At 49.6% G+C, this 20,604-nt stretch overlaps 1 protein-coding gene across 4 annotated transcripts in view; it reads right to left on the minus strand.

Moving 5' to 3' along the window:
* Positions 1-20,604, minus strand: part of USP7 (ubiquitin specific peptidase 7) — a 55,446-nt gene that overhangs the window by 20,692 nt on the left and 14,150 nt on the right. For 3 of the 4 annotated variants that reach the window (XM_069570152.1, XM_069570151.1, XM_069570150.1), the window contains 3 exons: positions 7,094-7,198; positions 2,066-2,264; positions 526-664 (listed from right to left, as the gene is read on the minus strand). In XM_069570152.1, coding sequence (XP_069426253.1) covers positions 526-664; positions 2,066-2,264; positions 7,094-7,198 — 443 coding nt within the window. Of the gene's footprint in view, positions 1-525; positions 665-2,065; positions 2,265-6,181; positions 6,357-7,093; positions 7,199-20,604 lie in introns of those variants that run through there. The other variant, XM_069570153.1, reaches the window with a different exon arrangement.

Below are 20,604 nucleotides of genomic sequence, written 5' to 3' on the forward strand. Positions count from 1 at the left end.
TCTAGTTTTGCAGTGCTCTGGCCTGTTTTCAACAAGGTTGTTCTCCGAATGAAATCAGCCAGAGTCTGGATGCCTCCTGGAGGAGTAGACGGAGACCACATCTCAGACCTAAGGCCTCCACGTCCACTCAGCAGGCAGGCTCCCGGGAGGCCACCGAGAACACCCTAGAGAGCTGAGCAGGGCGTTCCTACGTCCTACTGGTTTCTGCTCCTGCAAAAGCAGCCCCAAAGCACTGACGTTAGAATTCAATGGTTACTGGAATCTCCCCACAAAGTGCCTGCCTCAGTATTATTTTTCTTAAAGGAAATCTAGCCTATCCAAAAAGTGCTAGACTACCTTATCTTACAATGTCTGATCGAAACACTGGCTGCTGAAAACCTCAGCAAGGAATCAGGAGGAAACCTGTTTTCAGTTACCTATCCAACTTGCAGAGCAAATGTTTCTGATTCTGAAACGAATGGACAGAGGAACTGAAGAATCAAAGATCAGGGCTCGGATGATTCAGTCTGAGTAACTGCTACTTACGCTCCAGGCCATGAAATTGGAAAATCCCCAGTCGTTCTCTTTATGGAAGAACAAGTGGCTGATGCGCCGGCTGAACGACTTCTCGTCATCCCTGTAGTTGATGATCTTCAGCACCGCCTGCGCGTGGCAGGACCAAGACCTGTGCGAGGAGGGCGACCTGAGCCTCAGTCCACAGGCGGACCCACACCGACCCCCTTTTCAAGAGCACACAAAATCGCCTGTATCATTTCCTTCTATTTTTTTTTTTTTAGATGGAATAAAGAGCGCATATGTCTATCTTTAATGAAGAAAGAAGTGAAGAGGGTCCCGGGGTGCCCCTGTGTAGTCTGGAGGGATTTCAGTCTACGTTTTATGTCTTTTTGATTTCTAAAAGGTTTCAAGTTTTTTATTGATATCTATAAAACACAAGCGTTTGAACTTCAAACAGTGTCCTGAGATTTGACAAGAGACGATAGCTTTTTGGTCAGATAGCAGTTCTAGTACCAAATACGGTGGGGCTGCTTGAGACACACTGAGGAATGATGAACCTGTTTGGCTGTTAGATGGACAGACCTAAAGCTCCAGGTTCCACAAGTGTCACTCCTGCCCCTCCCCCACCTGAGGCTGCGAGGCTCCCGGGTCGGGCTGTGCAGGGGGCTCTGAGAAGGACCCTGCCACCTGGGAACGACTGCACATTAAATGCTTGAGGCCCAACTCGGAGCTCACAGGACTGCTTCAAATGACCTCTGACATGACCGCAGACTCGTGAGCACAGGGGCAGCGGCTGCTGCCCGCTCGGGCCCCCGTGCAAGCTGTGCCTGAACCACCTGCTGCTCAGGCTCAGGCTGTCTGCCGGACTAAAGAAACCCAGCCCAAGGCTCGTCCGATCAGGTCAGATTGTAATGTGAACTGAACACAGAAGTAAAAACACAGCCGAGGCCCTGACTGCTCCTTAAAACTAGCTTCTGAAACACTCAGGTAAAGAGGAAAAATGAAAGGAGCTGGGTTCCCCCGGGGCCGCGGCAGACAGACATGGACCAAGGAGGCGGCCTTCTCCTGGGTGGGTCAGTGCAGAATGAGGCAAAGAGACAAAGTGAGCTGGGATCCCCTCAAACAATCGCTCAACTGTGCTGCTGAGAAACACTGGGCAGCAAGAGCTTGGTCTTTAACTTTCCAAATAACCCACAGAATCAGTTAACGGACAGTGTGGATGTCTGCCTGGAGAGTTTCCCTTAACTATCGTCTTCCCCTCTGGCAGTCACTGGTAGGATAAGAATTACGGTAGTCCAGAGAGGCCCTAATTCCATGTTCCACAGGCAGGCAGATTCTCACATACACAAAGTTTAGTGTTTTATTTGCATGAAAAATATACACCTCTTCTAGTTTGGAGATAATACCTACCAGTGAGTTTCTAAAGAGGGAAATGTATTGAATCTAATTGAAAATCAAATTGCTATGTAGAGGCAGCAAGGAAATTCACAGAGAAATCCAAAATTCAAAGAGGCCAATCTGGCTTATAACTAATTGTGGATTTGTAATTGCATCATTTAAACTGTCTTACGTGGAATCAGATTCAGCATTGCACTGGAGAAAGAATCCTACGCTTTTTTGGTGTGGTCTGTCTGGATAAAAGCGTGGCATCACCATAATCTTCCACGGCAGATTTCGCACAAAACACGGAGGGCTAAGGACCGACTCACTCAGTCTGCTGAAGCGCTCGACAGTGAACTGAAAGGTTGCCTCGGAGCGCCAACTCGTGTCTGCAAGAAAACGCTTTGTCAATCACAGGGCCCGGGGACCGTCGGACAACAATGAAGGCAGGACAAACCTGGGATAAACGTTCTCTACAATGGCAATTCAACTGCTAAAGCCTAACGCTCTGGGGAAAGGAGAGCATCATCTCCAATTCAGTATCAATCTAAACTGTGAGATGACATACAGTTTGTGTGAAAGAAACCCCAGACTCAGAGGGCCAGCAACACACACCTGCCTTCCCACCAGACTGGCTCAGTGTGATTAAGAACGTCTACTCTACTCTGTCTTAATTCCCAAGTAATCCGCAGTGAGTGGAGAGGCTGGAGGAAAGCAATGAACTTCTGTCACGTCTGTTCAACGACAGGGCTTGAGGAGGGAAAGAAAAGGGCTTGAGACCTGGGCTGAGCGTAGAGAAGAGACATGGATTTGCAGGCAAACAGGGCCTTCCGAGGAGTGGGGACAGCCATTCCTAGGAAGCGCAGCGCTGCTTAGAGATAAGACCATTCCTAAGAAGTTAGCTAAAAATAAACGTTAACTTCAGTTCACCATTTTGGTGAAATAGCACGCTAGATTCTCTAAGGGGAAATATTTGGGGGAACAACAACAACAAAAAAATGAAGAAACTGGTATTCCTTTGGACATGAACAGAATGAACTGTTAAATTTACTCAGCAAGACCGAAGGCCAACTTAAGAAATCAAGGTTTCCTCCAATAAAAAGCAAAGCACTGATGAGAATTAAACTAAAAAGTCACATTTTGAATTCTAGCCTTTTCTGCTGGTGACTACTCATTTCAAGTGACCCCAGGCAGTGATAATTAGCGCCGACAACCCATTAGCCTTCTGCAGCTGTCCAACCCCCCACCCCGCCCCAAAAAAACCTGTTACCGGCCAGCACATAAGAAAACTGCAGCGGGGAGGACAAATTGCTACACAACTTTCCAAGCAGTTCCCTGCTCTTTATGAGCCTTCTTGTGGCAGGAGGGGACAGCTGACAGGCGCAGGGGCCGAGGGCCACATGTGACCTGCAGAGTAACAGGAGGGCCTTTTCTGGCTGAGCGGCAGGGGCTACTTTGTCACCCCTGAGCCCAGGCACAACTGGGGTTCTCAGGCCTACGGAGAGCGTGCCGAGAACATGCCCAGGCCCTCCACACTTCACTTCTCTGCACACGGAAACTGCCTCCACTGTGGCTGAGTTTGTTCTTAAGAAAACATGTCCATCAGTCCTCATGAGAGGGTAATATTCTTTACCAAAGAAAGAAAACCCCACAGGATGTGCTAACAGCGCTTTTCCCTCCATTTAAGGCTCTGTCCCCACTTGTTTCACTACCCGTAACCCTGGTTCTTTGCAGAGGCCCTCAAAGGAAGAGCAGCTGAATGGCGTGCGATGCGTTCGGGCCTCTGCAGGGGTCACCCTCATCCGTTCCCGACATAAAGAGTCCATGGAGAAGGCAAAATGCCTGTTGCAGAGAATGCGGTCCAGAACGCTGGGCAGAGAAGCGGGCCGCTCCTCCACAGCCACACATATCATATTTGAGCAGTGTCCAAACCCCGCAGCCAGGCAAGGCAGGTGTAAGTCAGCTCCCACGTTACAGGTGGGGACACCGGGGCTTGCTGAGGTTAAGGGGCTTATCTCATCCACGGTGTCACAAGGCATCTCAGGACCCAAGATCTGTGGACACTAAACACAGTGACCAACACCACCTTAAGAGTTTAGGGGACCAAACCCAGAGCCTGATTAAACCAGCCACTATCTGGTGATGACAGGACATGTTAAAGGGACCCAAAGACATGACGTCACAAGCCTCCATCTACGTGACTTTCAGTTACCAGTAAGAGTTTTGTAGGACGAGTTTTATACAAAAAAATGCCTTTCTGCTCTTCCTCCCCACACGTTAGTCAAACAGGACCACAGGAGCCTGGCGTGGGTCCGGGAGCAAGCCAGCCCTCCAGGGTTCCTGGTGCTGCCCTGGCCCGCCTCCTCGCCTCCCCTCCCCTCCCCCACGCAGCTCACACTCGCTGAACTACACACCAGATGTGAGATGCTGCCTCACGCCCAAGGCACAGGATTAGCTTCCAAAATATGCTAATCAGGAGGTTTGATGTGAGATTTCACGTGAATAAAAATGTCACCACCCCTTCTTCAAGCCCTTCGTACCCGTGGCATTGGTGGCCGAGACCAGAGCACAGCTGCCTGCTGAGCTCCTCCCGCTAACGGAGCAGCTGAGAACCTGTACTAAGTACCAGCAGGTCCAGACAGGCAGGGGTACAGCAGAGCGGCAGGTAGAAAGCCCCTCTCTGTCTGGCGGACAGGGCTGGCCTGGTGACTGTCCTCTGAGGAGTTAGGGGAGAAAATGGGTGGAAGGTACCCAGGACTCCACAACTATTTATGCAGCTTTCTCTATCTGCAACGGCTTCCAAGTGAAACTCTTTTGGGTAAAAGTGGTACACTTGGGATTACGACGGCTAGCTCATACCCTGCCGGATTATTGCCTCATCCAAATAGACTCTGACCTGCCTGAGCACCATGGGACACTGACTAACCCATGCCAGTTCTTGTTGGCAAGCCTGTGCCGCCTGTTGCCTTCACACATCCTGGCAGAAAACCTGGTCCCCCAAAAGGCGGGCCTGAGGTTCCCCCAAAGGGCACTCTGGCAGAAGGTGTATCAAACCTCAATTATTCGTTCTAATACAAATCTCTGCACATCCCAGTTAATCACCACCACCCCCCACCAGGAAAAAAAAAACCATAACTATTGCTTCACGGGCACCAACCACCTGTATTTACAACAGTCACTCTACCTCGACTGGACACTTCTCCCACCACTGCTGCCGGCCACTCAGCTGCCGTGCAAGAGCCTCCCCGCCACGAAGGCTTCTCTGCGCGGACTGAGGCTCCTACCCTGCGGTTCCCCACACCATGTGCCCTCCCTACATTACGCTGCCAAAGGAGACTCGGAAAAAAGAGGTGCTAGCATTTCAGAGGCTTGGGGAATTATCAACAACAAAAGAGGCTTTCGGAGAAAGATGTTAGGAGGCTAACAGCTCACAAGTACTCAGTAAAGAAACGCACTTAACCCGGCACTCCTCTCACTTTCTGCAGATTTCTGAACAATTTCACACGCACATATTCTGCCATTAAATGGTTCAAAATAACTATCACCGTGGCCCCCCGCCCCACAGACACCTTCTTTTCACTCTCCTGCCCCTGGGCCTTTCAGAAGACCAGGAACAAAGGGTACTGAAGACCACTGCTACTTTGCCCTGTAAAGTGCTTTTTCCAGCTGATAATTCGCAGTAGGAGCATTTCTGCTTTTAGGTTCCATAACGCCATCGTTGACTACTAACAATTTAGTACAATTGGCCTCAAAAGGAAGGGGTGTTGTATACACTATGCTCTCCTTACACTGGTTCTCAGGTGAGGCAATCTGGGGCCCCAAGGAGACTTCTAGCCACTTTGAGAGACATTCTGGAGCTGTCACCACTCGGCGGGGAGGAGGGGTAACACAGCAACCTAAAAAGTACAGGACGGCCCTTTCTGACCAAGAAGGATCCACCAAAAGGCCTTGGAGCCCTCGGAAGCCTGCGTCTGGATCCACATCGGCACCTCCTCCCGAGCCCTCCCACCCCAAGAACACCTGGGGCGACGCCAGGACAAGCCTGCACTGTGGAACCAGCTGAGGACAGGGCTCCGGCCGGCTGGGGCGGCTCCCTGCTCTGGGAGAGGCTACCATCGACCCCTGCCTCAGGCCTTCAGGTCTTCCCCGCGGCGCTCTCTGAACCACTGCTGGCGTCTCCAGGGTCTGCGATGGAACCAAAGGGCCCTCGCAGCCGGGGGGCCACCCCACACCGTCGCCCTCTTGTCTGCGGTGGAAAGCGCACTCCACAGGTAACAAAGCAGCGGGTCAGACCACGCCTCTTTACCTTCCTCAGATATGGCCTCAGCCCGCTGCCAGGGGTAAAGCGCACTGTGAGAGAACTCTCAACTACGGCTGCAGTTTCTCATGGAGGCTGAACTTTTGGCAGGAGGTCTGAACAGCAGTCCTTCTGGTGGTGCAGCCCGTGACTGACGGTTTCTTTCAACTGCCCCGTTACACCCCTGGGAAGGACACAACCCTCATGAGGATTGATGGACACGCTCTTGACAGAACACGGTTTCATATTACACTGCAAGACTCCGGGGGGCCGCATAAAGTGACTCTTGGCTGCTACCTTCTCGTGGGGTTGACCTGGCAAAGGCACAGGCCACACCCATCTGATAAGGCATAATGAAGAAATAGCCTCGAGAGAAAGTGCTCCCCTAGGCCCAAAATGCCCATGCATGTACAAATGTGTACACTTTGCGCAGAGAAGATAAAAGACCAAAAGTCAGTCTAGGGGATGAAGCCCAAAGCTCGATTCTGGTTTCGAACCTAACCAGAGTGGGGAGGGGTGATCAGCTACAAACAACTGATACGCTTGCTACAGTAGGAATGCAATGGGAAGCCACGTTCCAGTGTCTAGAAGTATCGTGCTGCAGACGAAAAGGAAAGGACAGTAAGGTACTTGTTCTGAGTACTAGGAGTGGCTGGAAAATTAACTGCAGGCCTGAGCAAATACCCGTCAATTACAGACTTCTGTATTTCAACCTTCTCGCCTAGGCTGGGGAGAATTAACTTACCTTGAAATCTGCAGGCAATCGTGAAATTCAAAACCAAACCAGGCTCCTAAATTTTGCTCAGATACAACTTCCTGAAAACTAGCTACTCTTAAAGAGACTCAGCAGTCCTCACGGAAGAGGTGTCTGCTTCCAACTGCTTTCTGCCCAACACCAGGAGACGAAGCCCGGGTACTCACCATCCTCCATGTCCTCCTCTGTGTTGCTGTGCCCGTCACTCATGGCCACATTCCCGTTGATAACAGGGTTTTGGGTAATTCTCGGTGGGTCATCTGTATCTCCAGCTTTGAAGGAAACAAAGAAATTCCACTATTTTTACCTTCCTGGCTTGGATCAAGTAAACAAAAACATATCTGTACTTTGGACGATTTCCAGGCACTAATAAGTTCCAACCGAGCCAAATAATTACATTCTTAACCCAAAAGATACTTACTGGTATGTTTGCTAAACAAACTTTTGTTCCTTTCAAAACGCTAAGTGGGATATGAACACACAATAATCTGCTAAATTTGCAATGAAATTTATTTTGAAAAAGGTTTCTACTCATTAAAACTCAATCCTAGAGAGAATATTGTTTGGGGGTGGGGGTTACTAAAACAGCGTACGTTAGAATCTTGCATCACGGATACACGTGCCTTAAAGCAGCAGGCTCATTCTCAAACTGTTACTGGACACTTCAATTATATAAAGCGTGAATCCATACCAAAGAACAGGAATGGCATTTTGGGGCGTGGGGAATTTGAAAAGGGGGTCCCTGGGAGGATGGGAATGGAGGAAGATCCTAGAAAGGATCTCGAGACTAGCAAAATGCTTGCTGAAGGCTGGCCTGGAAAACATTTATATAAAATCAGAAGCGAGGATTTAAAACTTTTAACCAAGGACGGACAAACATGAAGTGTAAACTCCAACTGTAACACTCCCATCCCTCTTCATTCATTAAGTACAATCTTCTTCAAGACATAGGGCCAGGGTTTAAAAGAAAAAAATTTTTTGAAACTTCTGGCAGGAATTAGGATTTAAACAGCCTCTACTGGTCAAAATGGCCATACTTCACATTTAAATCCTATCCTTCTGGCATATAGAACAGTTTACTGCAACTAATGATGTTCTGTGTTTCCTTGTACGGTCAGCTTTCCCTGGCAACTCAAACACTCCAACAGAAATTAAGGATATCAGCTACAAACAGGAGATGTGGTTTTTAAAGTAGCTACATAGCTGTGTATTTGGACTTCAGTATTTCAGAGCCTTTACACCACTCCAACAAGCAGTGGGTCCGATTCAGCACCATGGACAGCACCCTTCCCTTTCCCCTCTAGGCAGTTCCAAACCCCAACTGTCAGGTTACATTTCTCAAATACTTCCTGAATATAAACCATCCTTTTTTCCTTAAGTATCTCAAAACACACCTTAGAGTTCCTTGGAAGCCAAGAAACAGGTATTACCACCCAAATTTAGACCACTGCCAATCTTGATGTTTTTGTATTATTAAATATCAGTAAACCAGTGAAGTTGCTCAGTTGTATCCGACTCTTTGCAACCCCATGGACTAGAGCCCACCAGGCTCCCTCATCCATGTAATTTTCCAGGCAAGAATACTGGAGTGGGTTGCCAACAAGGATCTCCAGGGGGTCTTCCTGACCCAGGGACTGAACCCAGGTCTCTCCCATTACAGGCAGATGCTTTACTGTTTGAGCCACCAGGGAAGCCCAAAGAAAGTAGCTCAGTCATGTCCGACTCTTTGCAACCCATGTATAGTCCATGGAATTCTTCAAGCCAGAATACTGGAGTGGGTAGCCTTTCCCTTCCCGAGGGGATCTTCCCAACCCAGGGATCAAACCCAGGTTTCCCACACTGCAGGCAGATTCTTTACCAGCTGAGCCACTAAATATCAATATATACATTTAATAAGTTTTTGTCAGGGTATCAATAAAAGCTGTTTACGAAAACACAATTTTTAAACTGGCCCTCTCAATCACGACACCCTGACAAAAAAACCGGGGAAAGAAGTAAAGTAGAAATTCCTTTTCCCGATGCTTATCTAGCTTGAACCATATATGCTAAAAATGTACTTTGACTGAAATTTCCACATTTACCCTCCTAAGTTAATTACCTCAAGCCATCAAAAAATATTTTGAGGAAAAATCCTACAAAGGCCTATGAAATAAACAGCACATTCCACCAACGGAGTATTATACAGCAGTGGTTTTTTTTTTTTTTTAAGGTTCTCGGGGAATTCCCTGGCAGCTCAGTGGTTAAGCACTCACACTTTCACTGCCCAGGACCCAGGTTCAACCCCTGATCAGGGAACGAAAGGTTCTCGGTGTACCTACTATACGAGGTTCTGAGTTTATAATATTAAGTTTTTAAAAATGAAGATGCCATATCCATCATCATGGCTATAAAAGAGAAGAGTTTTGCTGGAGTAAGACTGTATAAATTCTTATTGCCCTTTACACCAATAAACAGACACGGACTGGAACACAAACTAGTACGAGGTTGTGAAGCAGCAGAGTGATTCTTCCCTGCGGACACACACACACGTCACATGAATGCACCAGAAATCTTGAAGCCGTCTGCTTGGCATGTGCCTGGCACTTTGACTTTAGTTTCCCGAGTCTGTAGAAGAGCTTTAAAGCAAGGTTTAGAGTGCACACATGCGAAAATGACAAGTGTCTCTGCAGTTGGCTCCTAAAGGCAAGGCGGCTAGGGTTCCACAGTCAGAATGAGGTTCTCCTGAGCACCGTCCCATCTTTTACACATTCCTGCTGGGCTGACCGATTTCCACACTTCACAGGCACGGTGACAGTGGTCCAGGCCGGCGGCTGCCAAACTGCAGAAAAGCCCCCTGGCTGGCCGATGACGTACAGGGGGAAATTGTCAGCAACAGGCCCTCCCAACCACCTGGCACGGGACCCTTGGAGAAAAGGCTGGCAACTCAAGTCTAGCTCCTAAGGGACTGCATCCAGTTAAAATAAGCTCCTCATAAATGAGTTAGTTCAACAAAAGGATTAAAAATTTAATTAAGACACAGTAAATCCCTGGACCAGAATTAAATGATGCAAGTGCCTGATATCACAATCTGAACTAGGCTTCCAAAAATATCCTAAATGATAAGGCTATCTTTATCATCGAGGAAGAAGTACAAGATTGGCATTTATGTTTATTTATCACCATATAAACTGATCCTGTTCTGAATTTCTTATCTTGCTCAGTTGGAATTTTCCCAGATATGTTAACTCTCATTCGGCCAAATATGAACAATGACACAATGATTAGAAACACCACTGACCATACAGAATGCCTCAAACATACAGACCAAGTCTCTGGGACACTTAGATGTCAGGGAGGGGAAGGGGGTGATTATCATTCTGAAATATACAAATGACACCCAGAAATACAACAGATCATTTCCATTACTCATGATTAGTAGGCCTTTTGACAACAGCACTGTGATAGGATCAGTAGCAAATTTTAATATAGACATATGGCACAAAATGTGAGTCTGGGTGAACTCCAGGAGTTGGTGATGGACAGGGAGGCCTGCCGTGCTGCGATTCATGGCGTCGCAAAGAGTCAGACATGACTGAGCGACTGAACTGAACTGATGGCACAAAATACCTTTTAAAAAGAGTGACTTTACTAATGCATATATGTGGAATTTAGAAAGATGGTAACGATAACCCTGTATGCGAGACAGCAAAAGAGACACAGATGTACAGAACAGTCTTTTGGACTCTGTAGGAGAGGGTGGGATGATTTGGGAGAATGGCATTGAAACATGTATAATATCATATGTGAAACGAATCGCCAGTCCAGGTTCGATGCATGATACTGGATGCTTGGGGCTGGTGCACTGGGACGACCCAGAGGGATGGTACAGGGAGGGAGGAGGGAGGGAGGTTCAGGATGGGGAACACGTGTATACCTGTGGTGAATTGATGTTGATGTATGGCAAAACCAATACAATATTGTAAGTAATTAACCTCCAATTAAAATAAATTAATTTATATTAAAAAAAAATAAAAAGCATCAATGGGATGGTAGTGCTCCCCTGAAGAAATAAAACTCTTTGGTGGCAGCCAGGGCACTGTGGTTGAAGTCTTGCCCCTCCAGCCCCATCTCACGCTCTCTCCCCTTCACCCATCACTCACCCCACCTCCACAGAAAGCAGCCCGAATCCTCCCCACTCCCCTAAAAAAAAAAAGAGTCACTTTAGAAACACAAAAGGCTCCCCTGTTTAGTTACAAAGCCTGTATTTCCTCCTTTTTTACTGGGGCTCCCTGGACCTATCTATACCCAGCTTCACTCTTCTCAGACCTCTGTGATGTCACAACCCAGAGCCAGCCAATTGCTATGGAAATGAGATGGTCCCAATTTAGTGCCTGAATCTCACTCCTGGTGGAGAAAAACAGAAAATTCCACTTTGATGGCCTTGACGCCTTCCATCACTTCATAAACTTCTGCCAAAAAGGTTGGGGAGAGGGGACCAAACAACCCCAATAAAACCTCACGGCCTTCCAACTAAGTCTGTATGCTGCCTCCAGGAGCTAAGTCTGTATGCTGCCTCCAGGAGCTAAGTCTGTATGCTGCCTCCAGGAGCTAAGTCTGTATGCTGCCTCCAGGAGCTAAGTCTGTATGCTGCCTCCAGGAACTAAGTCTGTATGCTGCCTCCAGGAGCTAAGTCTGTATGCTTCCTCCAGGAACTAAGTCTGTATGCTTCCTCCAGGAACTAAGTCTGTATGCTTCCTCCAGGAACTAAGTCTGTATGCTTCCTCCAGGAGCTAAGTCTGTATGCTTCCTCCAGGAGCTAAGTCTGTATGCTGCCTCCAGGAGCTAAGTCTGTATGCTGCCTCCAGGAACTAAGTCTGTATGCTTCCTCCAGGAACTAAGTCTGTATGCTTCCTCCAGGAACTAAGTCTGTATGCTTCCTCCAGGAGCTAAGTCTGTATGCTGCCTCCAGGAGCTAAGTCTGTATGCTGCCTCCAGGAGCTAAGTCTGTATGCTGCCTCCAGGAGCTAAGTCTGTATGCTGCCTCCAGGAGCTAAGTCTGTATGCTGCCTCCAGGAGCTAAGTCTGTATGCTGCCTCCAGGAGCTAAGTCTGTATGCTGCCTCCAGGAGCTAAGTCTGTATGCTGCCTCCAGGAGCTAAGTCTGTATGCTGCCTCCAGGAGCTAAGTCTGTATGCTGCCTCCAGGAGCTAGCTGGGCCACAAGGGTTCAGCCATGCCTCAGAGTCGCTCTCCACTCAGAAACCCCCCTACCCCTGCAAACTTTTCCTCAAAATCCCAACTAGTCATACAACCCTGTGAGCAAAACCCACGACCTGGTTTAAAAAGGGCAGACAGGGTAAGTGGAGGGACACAGACACCACGGCGACCTTGACATGAATGGCTCCTTGAATGGGTCAAGCAGAGCCTTACCAATGCAGCTTAAGCCCCACCCCACCAGTCCACCCCAACTTCCAGGTCAGAGCCCCCAGGCTTCTGCTTGGTCCCCCTCCTCTCCACTCGGAGTCATGAGGCCCCTCTGGGCTCACAAGTCACCTTGTGGTCCAAGTGCGCAGTTCCCCGCCATGTCTGCATGGCTCTGCAGCAGAATCTGCTAGGGGTGGGGGGAGGGGAGGGCAGGGTTCTCTCAGCCACATCAGAGTGACTGCATAGAACCTCCAGGAGCTCTCGCTCAGCATTCTCTTTTTAAAGCTGCCCACAGTTATCAGGCCCAGACACATAATCAAGCAACCATCAATTGAGATGATCACCTTCAAAAGGCAAAGTGGTCCAGAAATAAGAGTTTTGTACAGGTCCGAACAGAGACGTGCATACATATCCTGTTTCAGCTCCATCACTTCCTCTCAAGAATTCAGATACACTAGATTTCTCAAGGTTCTGATCCACAAAACCCCTGGCTCTGAGCTCAAAGAAGCAACTGCTAACTCAATGGTGAGAGACAGAAGATGAACCACTCCTGCTGAGCCCAGCTGAGAGGCTGGGCCGGTTAGAGGAAGGCATGGTTAGGAGTGAGGATGGGGGCGGGGGGCAGGCAGCAGCTGGGGCCCCACCGCCAGCAGAGGATGGGGAGGAGAGGGTCTGAAAAGGCTTCCACAAAAGCAGGGACCCACAGGTGTCAGCTGTCACATTCCCCAAGAAGCCAGAACTTCCTGGGTGTTGGGGAACAATTCCAGACACCCCTACAAAACCTACAATTCTGTGGGAGAACTCTGCTCGGTGTCAACTCTGGTCCCCCTGGGGGAGTCTCAGGGCGAGCCAGGCCTCACACAGGGAGGGAAGAGGCAGGGGACGCATCCTTGGGCAGAACATGGAGGTCACCGAGGACACAGACATGGGGCGGAATGGCCGTGTGTGAGCTGTCTGCTCTCACGCAGGTCAACCACCCCGGCAACTGCCAGGTGGGAAGGAGCCGGTGCCGACCAGGCAGCAGGGCCCAGAGGCTCTGCCAACAAGCTCACCCCATCCCGGCCCAGTCGGAGGAGGACCACAGGGCCCGTGGGCTGTGAGGAAATGCCCTCCCTCACTGTGAAACCTCCTAGAAATGGAAAACTTTGACTACACTTCAAAAAAGTCATTCTGAATCCACTATCACACCAGCAGGCTCGCCATCCCCTCAGGGGGTGGACTCCCTTCCTGACACTGGTCTGCACACACAACCCAACTGGGAGGCGAAGCGGGCTGCCCTCCTCTCAGTGGTTAGTCCCTCACTTAGCAAGTGTCGAGATGTGTCGACAACAGGCTGGGCCAGGCAGCAGGGAGAACTGATCAGCAGACCCTGGACACACGGGCTAAGGTGACAGAAGGGCAGACAGACACACACAGGCCGGGACCAGAGACGGGGGGCCGGCTGGGCAGAGGTCCCGAGATGCACCTGCCAGGCTCCACAGTCAACAGGAGCCAGGCAGCCAGCAGGCACGGGGGGAGGTGGGTGGTGAGGCTCGGGCAGAGGGCGGGCAGGGCCTTGAAAACCCCCGAGGACACACAAGCACCCGTCCCAAGAGGAACCACCTGTGGCCCGGAAGCACGTGACACTCGGAACAGGGGGGTCAGGACTGAGAGGTCCCATGTCTGAACCTGGCTGCCAGCCCCAGGCAGCCATCTGACTGAGCCTGTCCAACCACCGCGGGCCCAGGCATCTGTCTGTAGCTGGTTCCTGGGAGGAAGCGGGGACTGTGCATGTGTGTGTGTGTGATAGAGCACTTCTGTGCTCTCGTGTTTGTGTGTGCACGAGCTTCTGTGCTCTCGTGAGTGTGTGAGAGAGCTTCTGTGCTCTCATGTGAGAGCGAGCTTCTGTGCTCACATGAGTGTGTGCGTGTGTGTGAGAGAGCTTCTGCGTGTGTGTGCGAGTTTCTGTGCTCTCGTGAGTGTGTGTGAGAGCTTCTGTGCTCTCGTGTGAGAGAGCGAGCTTCTGTGTGAGTGTGTGCATGTGTGCGAGAGAGAACGCTTCTGTGCTCTCGTGTGTGTCTGAGTGTGTGTGTGCGTGAGAGAACACTTCTGCGCTCTCGTGTGTGTGTGAGAGAGAGCTTCTGTGTTCTCGTGTGTGTGTGTGTGCGCGTGAGAGCTTCTGTGCTCTCGTGTGAGTGTGTGAGAATGCTTCTGTGCTCTCGTGAGTGTGAGTGTGTGCGTGAGAGCTTCTGTGCTCTTGTGAGAGTGTGTGCGTGTGTGAGAGAGCTTCTGTGCTCTCGTGTAAGAGAGAGCGAGCGAGCTTCTGTGCTCTCGTGAGTGTGTGCGTGAGAGCTTCTGTGCTCTCGTGTGTGTGAGAGAACATTTCTGTGCTCTCGTGTGTGTGTGAGAGTATGAGTGAGTGTATGCGTGAGAGCTTCTGTGCTCTCGTGTGTGAAAGAGAGAGAGCTTCTGTGCTCTCGTGTGTGTGCGTGAGAGAGACAGCTTCTGTGCTCTCGTGAGTGTGTGCGTGAGAGCTTCTGTGCTCTCGTGTGTGTGCGTGAGAGAGCGAGCTTCTGTGCTCTTGTGTGAGACTGTGTGTGTGTGAGAGAACACTTCTGTGCTCTCGTGCCCCTGGCCCGGGCAGCCTCCAGTGATTCTAGACTTCCTTTGGTCATGTTAACAATGAGATCGTGACTTAATCAACACTAAGTTGTGTTAACACATGTTAACATGTGTTCTGGGTTTAATTTTTATACACTCTGACTCCGTGCAGGGAGCTGGAAGCCCACTCGCGGGTGGTGTCCGCCTTGTTAAACTGGGACTTCTCAGCTCCTGCCTTGCGGAGAGCCTGAAAGTTCCAAGCAGAAGCAGTGTGCCAAATCCCAACAGTGGGCTCCATACTCTTAAATAATTCAGATTTACATCAGTTATAGGAAAATAAAGCCCCAAGGAAGGCCACAGATAAACTTGTGTTCTTTAAATAAGACTATTTGTCTGGGGCTCTCCGTTTGGCTTCATTATGCAAAAATCGTCTGTTCTCTGGAGGACCGTGCTAACCCGCCATCACGTCTGCCCCACAGACCACGACTGCAGACTGGTGTGGACACTGGCCAGGCTCGGAGAGGGGCGTGCACCCGGCCCAAATGAGGAACTTATAATTATGTCTCAGCTGCTTTCTTACATGTCCGGTCTCATCTCCTCTACTGCGTAGGGCTGTCCGGCTGCCGGAGAGAAAAACAAGCCCCAACAAGCCCAGCAGAGGGGGGACGACATGGACGCTCCAGGACGAAGGAAGACTACGACCAGCCTGCAACAGCCGCAGGGTTCACGAGATGCTGAAGTCAAGACAAAACAAGCCAACTGCAGCCAAGGAGCGGTCCCAAAGGAATACAAGTAACAACCCCCCTAATTAACAAGACACCCCTTTCCGTCTAACCACATTAACAGTGAAAAATACTGGCGATGCCCACAGATGCGAAGGATCTCATGTCATAAAATGGGTGCCAAGTGGCTAGAGTCTAAACTTAACAGTCAAATCATTCTCCCCAAAGGTGATATTTATGAAAGCCAGAATCTTAACTCAGAATGTCATTTCTAGATATCTATTCTCAGAAAACTAGCATACATGCCCCAAATTGTACACAAGCGTGTTTCTTACACTTCAGCACGCTTCACAGAGAAAACCTTACACAACCCAAGTGCTCATTAATTTTAAGGGCCCTATGTGTTGTGGCTCCATTCGTTCGTATCAGGTGTCCAGCAGAGTGATTTCCACAGAGTTAGAAGGCAGACCAGTGGGTGCCCAGAGCGGGGAGGGAGACCGGAAGGGTGACGGCGGAGGGGCACAGGGGTTCCTCTCAGGCATCATAGACCGACTGCAGTGATGGGTGAATACGTTTATTAAAAACTGCTGAGTTGCAGGATATACGGAATATCTCAATAAAGCTGCACTGTTTGGGGGGGGAGGGGACAAGAACTGAATAGAAACAGGCCATTCTGCATGGGGACAAACCAGTTTCAGAGAGCAGAGCCGTCTCGAGGGCTCTGCCTGGAACTGCTGTGTGCATTGAACGCCTGAAAGTGAAGGTCACATCCGCCTCTGCGCGACCCCACAGACTATACAGTCCATGGAATTCTCCAGGGCAGAACACGGGAGTGGGTAGCTGTTCCCTTCTCCAGGGGATCTTCCCAACCCAGGGATCCGACGCAGGTCTCCCGCATTGCAGGCGGATTCTTTACCAGCTGAGCCACAGGGGAAGCCTGTCCCGTCTCCAGCGGATCTTCCCGACCCAGGACTTGATCTGGGGTCTCCTGCACTGCAGGCGGATTCTTTCCCAACTGAAACTGAACACCTGAGGCAGATGTAAATGCTCTACTTTCTGCACTCTTTCTCTAGGAATAAAGATTCTGGGGCCTCCATGGAGGTGCAGAGGTAAAGAATCTACCTGCCAACGCAGGAGACTTGGGTTCCATCTCTGGTTGGGGAAACCCCGCATGCTGGGGAGCAACTACGCCCGTGCGCCTCAACTACTGAGCCCACGAGCCTGGGAGCTCTGCAACGAGAGAGGCCGCCACAGTGAGAAGCCGGTGGCCGCAGCCAGCGAGCAGCACCTGTCCACCACAGCTAGAGAAAAGCCCGCACAGCGACAAAGACCCAGTACAGCCAAAAATTTAAAAAAAAAAATCCATTGTGCTGTTTGAAAGACCCATTTATCTATAAAATTTATTTGTGTGTATGAATTCACCCCACATTCGTGTAGTTTTAAAGAAAGCAAGACTATTAAGGGAGAATGTCCACCCAGAGAGGACTCAGTGAGCAGGAAGCCCTTGGGGAAGAAAGCAGTGCGTGTGGGCAGGGCAACGGCCCTGGTGCATCAGTACCCAGTGTTCACCCCTTGGATGGAGCCTTCTTGCCCTCCCATCGCCTCAGCAAGTACACACGCCTTTACAGTTCATTTGGTTGCTCGTCTTGTCCAGGACTCTCTGCAACCCCACAGTGCAGAGAAAAGGCACGAGCAGAACACAGCCTGCAGCCTAAGCGCACCCGCCAGGCCGCAGCAGGGCAGCAAGGGGTGCGGGGCTGCCCCCCTGGGCAGAGGCGGCGGGGCTCCCCCAGCAGACCCGCACAGAGGGGCTGCCCCCGTTATCCGTGTCCATGGCGGTCGGCCCTGCACACCTGGGCAGACAGCCAACACCCACCCTTAAACGCCTGCATTTTCTACTCAGAGAGACGAGGAAATCCGGGGACTGAAGAATGGGGTCAGAAGCAGAGGAGAGATTTTAAAATACATACTCTGACTGTGCTAATTAAAACTTTAACAAACCAGTCAAGCACAGCCCATGTCAGGGGAGTTCCTTTATTTGTATAAAGCCACAAACAGAACAGTCTGGGACGGAGGACCAAGCCGTTTCTGGTTGTTCTTTTTCTCCCCACATTGGTGCCACTGGACTATCACTCAGGCCTGACCCTTTTTGGGGGGCCCACCCAGACTATCAAGGAACACTCACATCCAAGACCTTCTGAAAAAACTAGTGTCAACAGAAAGTGGGAGGAAGACTGGTTTCCCAGGTAAAGTCACCAGAGCAGGAGACGGACCACGTTCAAGGGCTTGGAGGGCGGGGTGAAGACCTCAGATCTCCCCAAATCAGTTGCTATGTTGATACACGATTCCAGTCAAATTCCCAGCACAGTAAGGGAAACAATTCTGAAAGGAGTAGTTGAGTTGCTCCAGCAGCTGAGATGGAGCTGTGTTAGCAAAGGGGTGGACACAGAGCAGAACAGGAGTCCACAAAAACACCCACGTCAACGTTACTGCCTGATTCTTGACAAAGGTGCAAGTAATTCAGAGGAAAAGAGACAGTCTTTTCAACAAACAGTAAAGAAACAGTTGGACGTTCATACGCAAAAATAAATAAACTGCAACCTCCCACCTTCAAATACTAACTCATAATGGACCTTAGGTGGACAAACATTTAAACTTTAAAAAGTAATCATGTGATACCCAGCAAAGAATTGTTAGACATACCACCAAGAGGCAAGATCAATAAGAGAATGTTGATAAAATGGACTTTTCTGTAAAGACACCATTAAGGGGAAAAACAGGCTACAGGCTGGGAGGAAACATCTGCAGATCACCTGGCAAAGGACTCACCCTGAATACTTACAGAGCTCTCCAACCTGACGACAGCAGTGAGAACTTTAGAAAGCCCAATACTTTAAGCAGATGGGTGAGAGAAAGCACAAGGATGGCAAATAACAAACAAAAAGATGTGTGCCTGAGCTATCAGACACCTGTGAATTAAAACGACCGCCACCTATAAGACAACTGAGATGAAACCACTGGCGAGGCTGAGGAGGCGGTACAGAGGACCCAGGCACACGGACAGCAAGCAGGTGGGCAGTTCCCCACAGAGCACGCCTCACCCAACAACTCGACACCTTCCTCTAGAGAAATGAAGACTCATGTTCACACAAAAGCCTGAACATGGGTATTTATAGTGGCTTCATTTGTAACTGCCAAAAACTGGAGACAACCCAGATGTCCCTCCGTGGAATAGAGCCCAGCAATAAAAAGCAACGAACTACTGATCAGGTTACAAGCTGTACAATTCTGCAAGATGACAAGACTGCACCAAGACACACGGGCAGCTCGGCGTGAGGGGCTGCTCCGGGCCTCACTGGGCCAGGGGGCACACACAGACCTGCCCCCAGGCTGCAATGCCAAGCCGCTGAGCAGCCGCCAACTTCACTATATATAAAACCAAAGGAAAAGCACCTGTAGGGAAAGGAGAAGAATGTGATTTACCAACTCTCTAAACACCGCCTTGGGTTATGAGTTCAGAACTTTATCCACAGGGGAAAAGAAAACAGGGCATAAAAGATGCAGGTCTGAGTCTTTCTACCCAGGACCTGCGGGCGGTCGTGTGCACAGATGACTGCAGCACAGCTCACTCTCTCTGGGGGGAGAGGGCGTCGAGAACGTCCAGAAGCCAGGAAAACGGGAGGGCAGATAGTGAACTTGGGTACATAAATAAGGTGTGCTGTTTCAAAAGCTATGTTTAAATTCAGAGTTCCTCCAACTGTTCCACACAAGCCACTGGAAAATGGAGAAAGTGAGGGGAAAGACCCAAAGAGAACAGGAAGTGAATGCTGGCCATGAGGAAAGAGCAGGAAGCAAAATACTCAAAATCACTAATTATTTCTACTTAACTGTCCTCTCCTTGAATTCTGACAGAATATCTGTTCATCTTAATGGAGCCTATACATTTTTAGGTATCCATAAAAATACATTCTATACATTTTTAAGTGTGTGTGTGGGACCACAGGACAACTTCCCATTGCGGGGACCACCCTACACTGCCTGAACCTGGAATTAGCTGCTGTGGGCAACTCGGCTGCCAGTTGCTAATTATCATCCAACCATCTTCACTGGGCGGGCTTCCTCGTGGCTCATCTGAGAAAGAAACCAACTGAAATGCAGGACACCCCGGTTCGATTCCTGGGTCAGGAAGATCCCCTGGAGAAGGGAGAGGCTACCCACTCCAGGATTCTTGAGCTTCCCTGGTGGCTTAGCCGGTAAAGAATCTGCCTGCAATGCGGAAGACCTGGGTTCGATACCTGGGTTGGGAAGATCCCCTGGAGGGGGGAACAGCTACCAACTCCCATGTTCTGGCCTGGAGAATTCCATGGACTGTACGACAGTCCATGGGGTCCCGAACAGTTGAACATGACTGAGTGACTTTCATATTCACCTGCCAAGTAGCGGTGACTCTAACATATAGATCGGAAGTCACCACTCTCTTTGTGCCATGAGCTTTCTGGAGATTTAACTACAACCCTGTTCCCAATTAGGTAACACCGGTGGGCTGAATGAAAATGTGATGTTTTAAGGACTTTTTAATGTAACTGCACAATGAAATACACCAACATTTAAAATGTCTGCAAACTGTGAATCGGAATTTTCAAATGACCAATGAATGGTATTAGAAATGCAGCATTCAAAGTTCAAGACAAACCAGTAAGTTTTAATGTAATAGAGCATGAAAAGTTAACTCATAGTTTTCAAACGGCATGCTGCAACGAACCTAAGCTGCTACCGAACTGTACTGCAGCGTGAACGAACGGCCACAATTACCTGACAAGGCTGTCCCTCTGTAAGTATAGACCTCTGTGAGACTGGGTTTCTTTATATCTCCAGTTAAATTTACTTTGCAGCTGTCAGCAAAAGCAGATATGAAAACCCAGCTGACTCCTATCAAGTCTGACAATGAATCTGCAAAATGTATGTACAAGGCCAT

This window comes from Ovis canadensis, chromosome 24, assembly GCF_042477335.2.
Source record: "Ovis canadensis isolate MfBH-ARS-UI-01 breed Bighorn chromosome 24, ARS-UI_OviCan_v2, whole genome shotgun sequence".
Classification (NCBI taxonomy): domain Eukaryota; kingdom Metazoa; phylum Chordata; class Mammalia; order Artiodactyla; family Bovidae; genus Ovis; species Ovis canadensis.